The sequence below is a fragment of the Centroberyx affinis genome, unplaced genomic scaffold (genome assembly GCF_046629955.1).
Source record: "Centroberyx affinis isolate AG114_WGS23_722 - 3 ecotype Tasmania unplaced genomic scaffold, CSIRO-AGI_Caff_v1 ptg003688l_1, whole genome shotgun sequence".
NCBI lineage: Eukaryota > Metazoa > Chordata > Actinopteri > Beryciformes > Berycidae > Centroberyx > Centroberyx affinis.
In genome coordinates, this window is record NW_027281583.1 from 8,408 (window position 1) to 23,687 (window position 15,280).

Genomic DNA, 15,280 nt, shown 5'->3' on the forward strand with positions numbered 1-15,280 from the left:
TTTTCTGTTTATAAAGTATTAGTATTATAGAAATTCAGATTTTCCTCTATTTCTGCATATTTTTGATTAAAGATGTTTAATGAAGACACAGTTCTAATTGATTTTGTTTGAGTGTTTGTATGACTTGAACACTCACTGTAAGTGGCTCTGGATAAAGGCGTCATCTAAATATCTAAACTGAAAATCTGAGTTGGGTGCCAGCAGCTGGATTCACAAAACCCTCTTCACACAAGATTCACAAAAAAATCTTCTCAAGTGACATTTTTTTCTTAACTTTAGTCTTAAGAAAAAAATAGGAAAAAATGCTATTCTCAAAAACAGTTCTTATATATTTTCTTAACTTTCTTCTTATGTTTCTTCCTAAGAAAAAACTTAGGAATAAATGGTATTCTTGAAATGAAAGTTCTCAAATTTGTTCTCGATTTTTTTCTTAACTTTAAGACGGCCCTTCACCTGTCTTAAAACTCCTACAGTGAAAAGGTAAGCCTCTAATATCATATATTTAAACACATTTTAGACAAGTAGGTTGTAGTTCAAAGTCTCCATAGGTTCCCCTACACCTAACATTAAGATGAACATTTATTGTAAAGCTTTATTTGGTGTAGGGCCAGGTAGGCCTCTGTCTCATGTCTGTTGAAAATAAATTAGCAAATTTTACAGTTACTGACAGCAACCAATGTTTAAATCTTTTCATATACTTCATCAGTTGTACTTGCCCTATACACAGGTTTTTACCCAATTGTTTTGTAGATGGAAGCACTTTGGGTTGCCTCCTAGCCTTGTCTCCTAGCCTCCTAGCCTTGTCTCCTAGCCTCAATAGCAGTAAGCCTAAAGTTTATTAACCAGAATTAATTCAGGCCCTATTTTGAGAAGTTCTTACGTAAGAAAATTAAAGATATTCGTAAGAAATGAGACTGTTACTAAGAAAATATTGAGAAATTGCACTCAAGAGCCTTCTTAAGAACTTCCTAAATTCTCCTCTTGTGTCATTTCTTAAGATCTATCTTAAGAACACATCGGTGAATCCGGCCCCAGGTCTTCTTACCTGAGCCAGCATGTCCCGGCGGTCGGCGTCCTTGTAGAGCGGCAGGTACTTGTGCAGGACGCGCAGGGCGTGCTGCTTGAAGATGGCCGTGGTGTAGACGGTGCACTCCACCGCCGACACCGGTTTGGTGAACACGCCGTACACAAAGATCACCCCTTCCTCTGAGGTCGTACCTGGAGGACAGAAAACAGAGAACAGGATCGGAACGGACTTCTATGCTGTGAGAAAAATTCAAAAAAGTCAGAATCAGGTTTACTGGTGAACCTAAGCGTGTCGTTCTAGGTTCGAATCCGGCCCAGAACGTTTGTCACATGTCATTCCTCCTCTCTCTCCCAATCTTTTTTAGTCTCTCTCTACTTATGACTGTCTAACAAAGGCGAAAATGCCCAAAAAGTAATCTTTAAAAAAAAAAAAAAAAGTAAAGTAATAAAAGTAGAACATAGGGAATTTAAAAAGTAGAAATTTAGGAACTAGGTCTCTTTTTGACACAGTAGAAACTTACAGAAAACACTGTCTCTTATAGGGATGGGACGATATAATCTAAATTCAATATATCGCAATACAAAAATGTGACAATACGTACAGTATCGTGGGTCAGAAAAATGAATGGTGACATCAGCTCCATTTTATTCTGCTGTAGTAATCACAAATGAGACGCTTGACCATTTTAATCTCACAAGCTCTCCACCGAAATTATATTATTGTCACTTTGTAACGACATTTTAAAATTGTTGTTTACATTCTAGCGGGCCAATGGCATCGCTAGAAAGATTTGTGTCTCAGAAATAAACAGAATTCTGCACAGTCAGACTTTGTCGTCATTGAACCTTTATTTCTTATATCGCATCGTGCTCGTGTCGAATCCTGAAGTCCATATCCCGTCCCTACTGTCTTATTACCGAGCAGCACCGGTTTCTCCTTCTGCCAGTGGCCCTTCTGGAAGGCGGTGACCGCCTGCTCCTTGATCAGCTCCCCATCGATGTACGGACCCCAAGTCTCAAAAACCTCCAGGAACCTGAACGGGTTCACGATCTTGGAACCTGAGATCAGATAGATAGATAGATAGATAGATAGATAGATAGATAGATAGAGAGAGAGAGAGAGAGAGAGAGAGAGAGAGAGAGAGAGAGAGAGAGAGAGAGAGAGAGAGAGAGAGAGAGAGATAGATAGATAGATAGATAGATAGATAGATAGATAGATAGATAGATAGAGAGAGAGAGAGAAAGAGATAGATAGATAGAGAGAGAGAGATAGATAGATAGATAGAGAGATAGAGAGATAGAGAGAGAGAGAAAGAGATAAATAGATAGATAGATAGATAGATAGATAGATAGATAGATAGATAGATAGATAGATATATATATAGAGAGAGAGATAGATAGATATATATATATATATATATATATATATATAGAGAGAGAGAGAGAGAGAGAGATAGATAGATAGATAGAGAGATAGAGAGAGAGAGAAAGAGATAGATAGATAGATAGATAGAGAGACAGATAGATAGATAGATAGAGAGAGAGAGATAGATAGATAGATAGATAGATAGATAGATAGAGAGAGAGAGAGAGAGAAAGAGATAAATAGAGATAGATAGATAGATAGATAGATAGAGAGGTAAAGAGATCAAAAGATAGAAATGTACAAAAGAGGAAGGAGAAAGTGCAAGTAAGCCACAATTTAGCCTTGAATGTGTGCAGTTTAAAGGGGCATTTAGTAATCTATGGCCTTTACTGACTTCTATTGGCGACCAGTAGGAACTACAACAACCCTGATAGAACTGTTCTCCTTGATACAAATAATCAAGTCACATTTTCACAATAGAAACATCTAGAGAAGAGCTAATATATCACCAGGCTAAATACTGGAATAATAATCCTGCTTTGTTATTTGGTTAATTGGCTTGAGAATAAAGCTTTTTAGCTGAAATGTCTTGTCCTCCATTGTTGTTTATTGGTATTGATCAGTAATTGTAATAGTTTGAGTCATAGGTATTGATCAACAACCCTTTCAGATACATTATGGTCATTTTATGCAGTAAAATCCACACTTATTGCCCCTCTAAAAGTCCCATATTATTCAGTTTCAATGATTTTGTCTTCAAATCTGCTCCGGCTCAGGATAACAATAGTGTTTTTCATGATGTTCTGTATATTGCCGTCTTATGTAAGTGTGTGAGCGGCCCACAGTGCGGCTCTGTGTTCAGCTTGTGTCGGCCGGTGCTTGATGTCCTACTTGATTTCATCTGGGCGGCCAGGACGGCCTGGGGAGAGAGGGACAGCAGGCAGACAATGTCGCTCACAGAGCAGTTGGCCTGTTTGGAGAAGTCCTTCCCCAGCTTCAGGGCGTCGTGCCTGAGAGAGAGAGAGAGAGAGAGAGAGAGAGAGAGAGAGAGAGAGAGAGAGAGAGAGAGAGAGAGAGAGAGAGAGAGTCACACTTCAGCTTCATCTCATCTTTAAGCATATAATATCATATAATAAGGTTTGACTACAGTAAAAGCTGAAGGAAACGGATATAGCTGTTATTCTATCGCAAAAAAATAAAGTCAGATTTTCAGGAATTAAGAAAAGAACGATTCATTTCTAATCCATGTCCATGCTTGTGAAAGTCACATCTTAATTTAAGTAAGAAATTGAGGTGTTTCATTACAAAACACTATATACCCACTTTAGAAAAATTATCTTATGTTCATTAGTTAAAGTATTGTAGGGAAAAAGACACAAAAATACACTGAATGTACAAATTATTAGTTATATCTTCCTGATGTTGAGTTGCAGCCCGTTTCCCACAATCCACATCTGAATTGTCTGAAAAGTTTAAAAATCCTCCTGTAACTCGTCTGCTTCTCTTTACCTCCATCTCCTCCTTTGTGATCGGTATAGATCTGATAATGGAAATCAATAAGGGGACGATGGCTTTTACCTGGATTCACCTCATCAGTGGACTTCATGAAAAAGAGCGAGTGTCCCTAATGTTTAGTAGATTCCTGGTTTATGTGTAAACCAGCTCAAGACACAAGCTGGTTCCTCACCTGGTCTTGAGCGGGATGGAGAAGGGCAGGCTCTGGAAGACGGCCTGCCTGAACAGAGGCTTGCTGCTCTGGATCATCAGGTGGAGACTCACTGACTGGGCGCCCGCACTCTCCCCAAATATTGTCACCTGATGGGAAATCACACACACACGGGGGGGGGGGGGGCTTGGTGTTAAAGGTTACTGTCTGAAAACTGAACTTCGATACCCAGAAATCCCCTGCGGTGAGGTCAGGTCAGTCAGCTGTTTACCAGCCAAAGGAAACCAAAGAGGTTGGTTGCTATGGCAACGTTGCTGTATAGTTAATAGTCTGCTATGTGTTATTTCCATCGAGGACCACATTGGAAATAAGTGGTTTTTGTAACATATGTGCCATCCTCTGGGTTCTGTGTAACATGCCAAGTCCTTTAACATGCTTGATTATTTTTTTTTTTACACATAATAAATTAGGGCTGGGCGATATGGTTGAATTCAATATCATGATAATCATAAGGATTTTTCTCGATATCAATATATATCATGATATGGTTCATGTATGCAAAATCACGTTAAATAATCACATTAATGTTCATCTCATTGAACCGAATGGTGATGTTAGGTGTGATGTCAAACAAAACTGAAATTTTCAAATAATATTCCTACCATACCTCATTTTATCAGTTTTTAAGTAAAAATGTGCTTGTCATCATCAATTCAGACAGCAGAAACGTGTGTCACGATATCAAAATATCTTCATATCATCACGATATGATTCCACTGAAAGACGATAAACGATGATATTGAATTATCGCCCGGCCCTATAATAAATTCAATCAATCAATCAATGCTTGTGTGAACCAGGGAGCTAGTGAGTAATCTTTCCAATTTAATCCCGTTTTTTTTATTCTTACGTATGCAGGCTTCTGTGAAGAAAAGTTTGCAGACAGTGCATGTGTGTTGGTATAACTGCTGTATAAAAGCCATAATGTACCTGCAGGTTTTGTTATCATAGTGAAAAAGTGGAGTCGCTCCTGTGTGGAAAATGTCAAGGTCAGTCAAGAAACACGCTGAGCAAATGGCACAGTAACCATGTTGAGATTTCTCTTTGAAGTTAATTCAATACAGCACTTCAAAAGGGGCCTGGGACTGTGTAACGGTGGAGCTAATGAGCCTAGGTGTGTGTGTGTGTGTGTGTGTGTGTGCGCGCACGCTTGCCTTGCTGGGGTCACCTCCAAACATTGCGATGTTGCGTTGGACCCAGAGCAGCGCCGCCTGCTGGTCCAGGATCCCATAATTCCCCGTGGCTGAGGTTTGGGGTTTTTTGCCCGACACGAGGAACCCGAACGCACCTGAAACCATAAATTGATTCACATGATCGGCGAGGCGTAACGGACACGGCAGGACAGTCATTTCCCCCCCCGAGCTGCAAATTACCGCTCACGTATCACTGGCCCTGCTTTCAGTCTTGGAGGAAAGTAATTACCAGCAGAGTCAGTCATTTAAAATAATGAAATGCTCACATTATCCCCCTGTCTCTCTTTCACTCACACACACACACACACACACACTCTACAATACACACACCACCGTATTAACTAATTGACTAATGACTTCCATGAGATCCCTGCTTGTTGCCTTTACCAAGCCAACTCTAATGCAACAGCTCATCCTTCCTGTACTCCTGCACACACCGCTTAAAAAGATGAATACACAATGACTAAATTCTAGTGTGTTACAGTTTTTTCAATACTGAGTTCACTTGTTCAAAACTCTTCACACAGTTAGCGCAGCAGGACTCTATGCAGACCAAACTGAATGATTTTTTCATTGATTTTATACTAAATGCATTCAATGACCACAATTTTCTAAATTCTTGAATTCTTTTCTCACTTAAACTCAACCACCCGCAAAACTCTACATGTCTCTACAGCCCATTTTCTTATTCGAACATTTCCATTTCCCGACTTCTTTGCTGAAATTATGTCATATTGTATCTAATCTAATGCTAAAGTGATCATGTATAATATATGCAGTGAGATGATACATTATTTGCCACCAAAAAATAAATTGGACTAAGTGTTGCCGTACTGTTCTCTTTCCTGAATTATCCCAGCATGTTGAAGTTGTGATAAACATTTGGGCAGTTCTCGTTGACCAAAATGTTAAATAATTTAAGTTTATTATTAATGAGAACTGGAACTCTTTTTGTAAGCACTTATTTTTGTATGTTATATTTGGACACTTTATACTGTTTGGGTCCACTGTTGTTACACCCTTATAAGTGCATTAAGTATTAGGGAGATTTTTTACCAAAGTATTGTGTACTTAGCTAGAATAGTGTTTTCAAAAGGTAAATACACAAGTTAATAGACTGGAATAAAGTCATTGTAAAGTAATATTACTGTGAAATTAGAGTACTCTAAGAGTCAATATACAGATTAATGCACTGTAATTGTAACGTTAACATTACTATGTACTTATACTTACTTACTTATACTTTTTTATTGGCTAATACACAGGTTAATTGCTTTTGGAATAAGGCCATTGTAAAGTAGTACTAGTGTGTAATTACAATCCTTTTCCATGGGTTAATACATTGTTATTACACGGGTATAGGGCCACTGTAAAGTAATATATTACCAAACTTTCTTACCCAGCCGGTACTCCATGTTTATGACGACAGTGTGTGTGAAGTTACTGATGAAGCGCCCGTCGTACAGCGGCTTGGAGGCGGAGCCGGCGATGAAATCCCCGCCGTGGATCCAGACCATGACGGGCAGCGGCCTCTTCAGCGGGGAGCTGAGGTTCACATCCAGAGGCACGAAGATGTTCAGGTACAGACAGTCCTCACTCACCTGTAGGGGACGGTGAGAGCACACATAAGACCAAAAGAATCAACATTTTCATTCAGTTTTCATTCATCCAAAATCAACAGTTCATTCAGTTTCAGTGTTTAGTTCAGAGATGACAAACCTACATCAGGGCAACGTTCCCCTCTTCCTCATGAATCACATCTCTAGTTCTTCTTCGCTCTTATTTCTCATATCGCTCTGCCTTCACTCACATGTGCAATCAGGGTCACAGGAACATTTTGTTACAGATCTGTCTTTGCAGATTGTAGTTTTAATCATACAAACAATTCTCGGAGGCAGAAATAATCTCATTGGTTGAGTTAACGCTCTGTGGCAATCATAGTTTTTATGGCTAAGTAACATTAGACTGAAGCTCAGTGAAAAAGGTAAGAGAGGAGGAAGCTAATATTAAGTCTAGCACTCTGCTACTAGCTGAAAAAAATGCAATTTATCTATGTTAGCTAGTTAGCTAGCTGACCTTCAAGTTCAAACTAGCCATACTAGCCTATAGCTATCTAGGTAAGCTAGTTAGCTAGCTGCTGACCTTCCAAGATCACGAATGCTGTGTTCATGAAGGAATGAAAAAAAAGTCATTGCCATTTATATTTTTTATTTATATTTTGACCTGAATTCCATCTTTGCCATTCAAGTTTGCCAATTAGCTAACTTAGCTAACACTACGAAACCCAGTTTCTTTGGCTCCGCCCACTGAGGTTTAACTCAACCAATGAGATTTCTGCCTCCAGAGCAGCTCTGCCTCTGAGAAATGTTTACATAACTGGAATCTGCTGTATTTCCAGGACACATGACCTCCGTACTATCGGTCTCCTTTAATGTTGGTGATGTAGGAAGTGAAGCTTATTGTACTGTTGCACTTATTGCAAGTTGACCTGTGTGACGTGCCAAATACCTCCCAATGCAAAAATGCAACGTAGATGATAAAATGGGAGATAATTGAAAAGTTGCAACATTGTAACATATATCCTTCCTTACCATTCTGGGGCATTCGTCTGAAATCGGCCCGCTGCAGCCCTGCATGCACGCCGCCCGGGGGAAGGAGGCGTCATGAACCCCGGGCCACGGGCTCACGGGTCGGGGGGGCTTCCAGCGGTACGCCCCGACAGGCGGGTCCGCGTACGGGATCCCATAGAAGATATGGGCCTTATCCACAGTAATCCCCTTGATCACGCCATCCTTGGTTAGCACCACAGGACCGGGGTCCGGGATCCCATCCGCACCCTGACTGACCGGCTGGTCCTTGGTTCCCCTGGCGGCAGAGAGCACCCCTGGGTGCCCCTGCTGCTGGAGGGACTTTACCTCAAAGTCTCTGTTGATGATGAAGGGCTCGTCTCTCACCAGCAGCCCGGGGGAGATACTTCTCAGGAAGCTGACAAGGTCGATGTCATCATCATTTTTCGTCGCCTCCCCAGAGGCCGGCGCTAAACTCAGTGAGCACAGCAGCAGAAAACAGTGCCAGCTCTCCATATTGAGACAGAAAACACTTCTCTTTCCCCAGACCCCGCCGCTCAGTTCATGCTTCGACTTGAATTGTGTCCCGGCTGAGATAGAAAACCTGCTCCCCCCCCCGAGCCTGAAGCCGAAAGCTTCAGCCACAGACTGTGCGTACTTGTGACTCTAATTTGGCCAGTTGGGTGCTGAGATTCATCAGACAAAAGCCTCTCTGTCTGCGGCCTGTGGGCTGAGACCCGTCCAGTAGCCCAGACTCATGACAGCCGGCCCCGGCCTCTGTGATGCCGGCCCGCTAATGCAGGACAAGTCGTCGTTCCTTTGCTTAATGGAATCACAAACTTCCCCGAGTCACACGCACGGTTTCCACGTGTGGGCGGTGCAGCAGTGTGAATGTGCACAGGCCTGCTGCCAAGTGGGATGATTAATAATAAAGTCGTTGCTTGTACCAGTAAACTTGTTTGTGGTTTATTTTGAAGCAAGTTGTGATTTATCATCTTCGTCAATACTGCTCTGCACTGTATTACACAAACATGTAAAAATGTCACATGTGATGCAACTAAAACTGACAAAAATTTATATGTGAAACTGTGAAATATCACATATTACAGTATTTCAAAAAATATGTGAAACTGGCGTTTTGCCTGCTGTAAATGAAAGCATTTCATCAACAAATTATGGACAAAAATGTCATAAAATCAGATTATGGAAAAGGCTTGTGGAAGTGTTTTACCATTAGTATTCCATGGATAAGGATACATATACGATCTAATCAATATGTGCAGTTTTGATTTCAGTTTTATCTGAAAAGAAAGCAGCACTTAATTCATCATGCAATGGAGTTGAGCTGTTGTGCAAAATTGCTGTTGACTGTTTTGAAAGCATGGACATTAGTTTGGAGAAATATAGCCTAAATCAATAGAGAAAAACTGTGATAAGGCCTGACATTTTAAGAGATAAGAATAAAGTCTTTAGAGTCTCTTTGTCTATCCTCCTCTGTCCTAAAATGTGCCTTAAATTTAGGCTACTTCAGGGCCCTAAACTTAATTTGCGTTTATTATATTATCCAAAAGTTCTCTTCTAGCTGCCAAAACCAAAATCCAAGCACAGTTTAGTATCACATTTAGCAACTTAATAGAGAAGAATTCAAGCTAGTATGACCCATCCTCAGTCTTGAAGAGTATATTGTGACATAGGCTACTTTCAATATGCTTGTCAAGACTATTTTTTACCTCTATAATGTTTGTATAAATCTCCAGTCTGCCCCTTAATGGTCGGTCGCATCTGCCTGTTGGTAATCTCTAGGCATGGTGTTACTATGTCAGCAAAAATATAGACCATTCTACACTTCCCATCCCCTTCACTTCACCTATCCTCAGGTTCTCTTAAAGCCTAATTGAATCCGTCTGACGCCCCAGCGCGAGCCACCGGTCCGCAGCGCACACCTGTCACTCATAATGAGTCTGTCAGTTCCAGCCGGTCCGTGGTTTTAGTAAACACAACCATGCTTTCCATTGCTGAAATCAAAAAGAAAATGTAAGGCTAAGTGCTTAATTTATTTGCAGTTAATTCACTATCGTGCTTAAAGGCTATTTCACCCGATTTCAACATGATTTAATGTTTTCAGGAATTACTTTGCGTTTTCGTTCATCTTTTTCATACTGGTTCCCTGCACCATATCTCTAGGTGAGTAAAACTGCATCCATCATGTAGGCTGACCTACAATAATCCTGTTAATTTGGGAGAGATAAAATGTTTTCCTGTTGAATTTCTAGGAAGTTGCGACGCATTTTCCTTCTCCATATGCTGGATTACAAAGGACGATGCTCTTGAGAGGTACACAAGACATCTTGACGCCAAACTCCATTCACAAACCGGGCAGTTTAATGTTGCGTTGCTCATCAGCAAAGTTACATACATGGTAGAACATAACTTAAGACCTTTTACGAGTTATTAGGGCCTTCTGGTAAGTTCGGCATATAAAGGACCCACCAAGCAGCACTGTATTTCAACAAAATGTCAACTTTTAGAACCTGTTCACACTGCTCGCTACCGGCCACAATGCTGCATTTTCGCGGAAGCAGACATTGAGCAACAACATCTAAAAGTTGACATTTTACTGAAATGAGTGCTGCCTTGTGTATCGGGTGTATGCCGAATTGAAGAGTGGTTCCTAACGATTTGTAAAAGGTATGAAGTCTTGTAGCACCGGGTATGTGCCTTATTCCGATAAGCAATGCAACATTAAACTGCCAGATTTTTGAATGAAATTTGGCATGACTCTTCATTCGAGAGAACAGGACGTACCGGGGCTATGCTCTCCGTTCTTTTAGGTCAGATGGGAATATATGGCTCAACGGCACTGGGCTGAAATCCATTAGGAAACAGGGTAAATTTACCTCCTTGACTGTGTCTCCAACTGTGGAAAACAAACTAACCCTTCAGTATGGAGGCTCTGTCCTGAAATGGACTTTCTCAATCACCCCAAGTAAGTAGCTGATCTCTATATATTTGATATTTGTGCCCATCAGTGGTTCTTAAATGTAGCCATACACAATATTGCGAATGGACATGCAAATCATCTCTCACTTGAAGGTACAAACTCCATTGAAATCAGAGGCCTGCAGAAACCCAAAGAGCATCCATCCCGTTCCACTCAGGTACTGCTCAACTGTACTTTTAACACTGATGGATGGTCAGAAATGTTTTATTTTTCTCAACAAGCTGTCTAGCTGTGTATCTCCCCTCCCCTTCCCTTCACTCTACCTCCATCCCTCTTCCTTCTGTTTCTCCCCCTCTCTTCATCCAGGAGACGCTGCGGCTGTTGAGTCCCTCTGAGGTGTTTGCATGTGAAAACGGCACATTGTTCTTCCACCAGGATGAAAACGTAATCCTTGCTATTGGTGAGATTATGTATATGTGTGTGTTCTTGTACTTATATGTAAGCGTTAGATCTGCAGATTTAGGTCATAATACTGTCTCTGTCTTCACTTCTTTAAAGGGCTAATTAGGGTTAGGACTCGGGTTTAGGTTTAAGATTAGAGGTTTAGGTAAGGATAAGCGTTAAGTTTAGGTATGACGTAATAGTGAGGTTAAGGTTTCAATCACTTATTAAAACTTGTTTTTAAAGACTCACTTTTATGTATGACCTTTTATTGTTTTTTACCTTGCTTGTATGACTTTTGCATTTCTATTTTTTGCCTTGTTTTTACTGCTGATTCTTATGTATTTTTATATCTTTGCTTTGTAACTGTGTTTTGGCAAGTGTTATATAAATACAGATATTTTTTTTTTTATATTTTATTTTGCTTTTTCAAAGCCAAACACAATAACAAACAGCATATAACCAACAAATGACAGTACAAAGTCAACAAGACAGCAAACAATAAACAAATCAAAGTTAAAATCAAATAGACACGGTCTACAATAACAACAAACTAATGTAACTAAACAAAACATTGAGAGACACAGGGCATCTCACCTCAAGAATCATATGGTCAAGCACATCCTCAATACAGGAAGACTATACAGAGGCACAATCAATCTGGTGCGATGGAAGGTTTTCCATATAATCCACAAAGGGTTGCCATATCTTGTAAAATGTTTTACTCTTATTCCTCAACCAGTAAATTATTTTCTCTAGGGGTATACAGCTATTAATTTCAGAGATCCACATTCACAGATTATTTTTATAAGGTTAGGGAATAGGGACTCCTTATTACACTCCTATCTTGGACATTCATCTAATTTTACTCAACCAATGAGATTATTTCTGCCTCTGAGAAGTGTTTGTTGAATTAAAGCTCCACTCCTCCTCCTCCTCCTCCTCCTCCTCCTCCTCCCAGGCCACACGCTGCGTCTCCCTGTCCAGCTGGAGTCCAGGAGTCCGTCCATGCTGCTGGTGTCCTGGATGGAGAACCGTCCGGCCGCCCCGGGCCCGGGCCCCAGCTCCGCCCACTCTGTGACCCTCTACCACCCTGAACTGGGCTCCTACAGCACCCTCGGCGTGGACAACACCACCCACAGCCACTACCGCTTCACCGCCCTCGAGTCCTGCAGCCCCTATGTGGCGTGTGTGGAGAGGGCGGGCACACACTCGCTCACCTGCCTCTCCGCTATCACAGGTATGGATGCATGGGTAGGCTTCCTGAAATGCTAAGTATAAGTATTTGCATATGATTAGGGTTGGGTTCAAAATGGCTGCCGTGTGAATTAGGTCAATACTCGTTGAACAGCTGCCATACATCTCTTGAAGGTTTTCTTGCTTTCATAATTCTTTTATGTCTTTTTTCCAACGGTGGAAAAAGTCCTTTACTTCAGTAAAAGTAGCAATACCATAATGCTTTTATACTTTTTTTTTTTTTTACTTTTTGATTAAAAGTATAGTATTAGCAGTAAAGTGTACTGAAGTATCAAAAGTAAAAGTCGTCATTCTTTCAGAGTGTTAAATTATTGAAGCATTAACCTGTAAGTAGTATTTTAATGTTGTTGGTCTAACTGCTCCATATACTGTTTGGGAGTTTAAACTCTAACAATGCAACATATTTTATGATCTTATCGTATGTTTTGCATGTAAGTCAAGTCAATTTTATTTGTGTAGCACATTTCATACAGGTAAGTTCAATGTGCTTCACATAAAAAGGCAAAATAGTAACAATAAACAGATAAGGAGATAGAATACACACATATATAAAATAACCTTTCAGCCACACATACAACACACACACACATACATAAAATACGGCTTTTTATAACCCCTGTCCTATTCATACAACAGCACTCACACACAGACTACAGCAGATGCACACACAGGCAAACACACATTAACTACCAAAAGCCTGAGAAAAAAGCAATGTTTTAAGACTGCTTTTAAAAGAGGACACAGTTGTAGCAGATCTCAGGTCATCAGGTAGTTTGTTCCAGAGAACAGCACCATAGTGACTAAATGCACCTTCACCTGATTTAGATTTAACTCTAGGTACATTTAGGAGACACATGCCTGATGATCTGAGGGATCTGATTGGTTTATAGCCAGTGAGCAGGTCGGAAATGTATTTAGGAGCTATACCATTTAGGGCCTTGTAAACAAGCAGTAATACTTTGAAATCAATTCTATACTGTACCGGGAGCCAGTGAAGTGTTCTCAGTACAGGAGTAATGTGTTCTATTTTCCTAAACCTTATTCTGCAAAGTAACTAGTAACTCCAGTCGTCAGATAAATGTAGTGGAGGAAAAGGTACAAGATTTCCCTCTGAAATGTAGTAAATTAATAGAATATAAAGTCTTACAAAATGGAAATACTCAAGCAAAGTGCCAGTACCTCAAAACTGTACTTGAGTAAATGTACTTAGTTACTTTCCACCTCTGCCTTTTCCCCACCAGACCCGGACGTCCCCAGACACTTCCAGGTGACGTCGTGGAACAACACGAGCATATCGGTGGCCTGGGACTGTCCCGAGAACCGCAAGTTCTCCCTCTTCCTCCTCACCGCCTTCTACCTCAACGGCACCGACCACATCACCGCGGAGGAGCCGGTCTGGCACCGGGGGGACCGCTTCCTGTTCACCTTGACCGCCCTGCCGCCCTGCAGCAGGGTCCGGCTCGGCCTGCAGACGGTGTGCCAGGCGGGGGGCGAGTCCCGCTACAGCAAGATGGTGCAGATCGATGGAAACTCTGGTGAGCTGCACAGGTCGTTGCCTATAACAACACAGGGGAAATGATCCATATCAATACAGTAGAGTTAGACCGCTGTATTGGACCGATATTGAACCTTGATTAAATATCAGCCAGTCAATTTTATTTTCTTTGCATATCCCAGAGATTTGGAGAGGGTCAACCTGCCTTAAAGAGAGGGTCAACCTGCCTTAAAGAGCTGCTAAAACTGAAAGAATTTAACTATTCTGGGTTTCAGTGTAGTGTCCCATGATGGTCTAAATGCTGTTGCAGAGGCTTTTCCACCCTGAGAAGAATAAAATTCTGGTGGAAACACTGAATATTTGTGATGTTTTGGGCATAAAAATGGCCAAATTTAAAGGTATTCAATACCGGCACAAAATTTCAGCTATCAGCAGCTTCAATACAGAAATATCAGTATCAGCCTTCAACTACTCGTATTGGTCGAACTCTAGAATACAGTAGAACTTCACTTCATCAAACCTGCTTGAAAACTGACTAGTTAACAGAGCTCAAGTCACTTTCCATTGCAAAAATTAGTAAATACAACTGACACTGCTAGAAAAATGACTTTCCTCACACTTAAAGAGAGCATAAGATTTTATACTGGTGGATGAGTGGTGGTTCAGGAGGGAAGGAAGGTACATAAATATCTACATGGATTCATTTAGAATAAACTGTATGAAACTTAAATGATCATTGCAGCAGTTTAAAATGGGATATAAACATGAATAGAACACATTAGAGATATTCTAACAAGTAATTACAACAAACGGAACATAGAATATAATACAATAAATAGAACTTACTGAAGATAATGATGCAGCGTCTTCATCCTGCTAATACAGAGCTCCTATTGGTTTGAAAGCTTCTCACCATGTTGACTATTGACAGCTGATTGCACTTCACAGATCTATGAATTTAGAGATCTGTGAAATTGAGCTAATTTAAACAAGAAAAGACAAAACCTGAACGTCGCCCCCCTCTTCTCTGCCCCTCAGTCCACTCCAACATCGAGGCGCTGCGCCAGGCGTCCTTCGGCCCCGACAACTACACCCTGACCTGGGAGGTGAGGAACACCTCGTCCGTCTCCGTGTTCAGAGTCTACCACCAGGGGGCGCCGCAGGGCTCCACGCTCACCACCAACCACACGGTGGGGGGGCTGCTGCCCTGCAGCCGCTACCTGGCCCGGGTGGAGGCGCTGTGCGGAGAGAGTGTCCTGATGAGTGCC

The 15,280-nt window shown here is 41.1% G+C and overlaps 1 protein-coding gene across 1 annotated transcript; it reads right to left on the reverse strand.

The window, feature by feature from the left end:
- Positions 1 to 1,045: 1,045 nt before the first annotated feature.
- Positions 1,046 to 8,394, reverse strand: LOC139661980 (crystal protein; the record flags this gene model as incomplete). Its single annotated transcript, XM_071540573.1, has 7 exons — positions 7,903 to 8,394; positions 6,711 to 6,912; positions 5,273 to 5,406; positions 4,080 to 4,207; positions 3,284 to 3,402; positions 1,945 to 2,085; positions 1,046 to 1,218 (listed from the first exon to the last, which is right to left on the reverse strand). Coding segments are annotated over exons 1-7 (1,389 nt in total), but the record flags the coding sequence as incomplete, so codon positions are not given.
- Between the last annotated feature and the right edge of the window lie 6,886 nt (positions 8,395 to 15,280).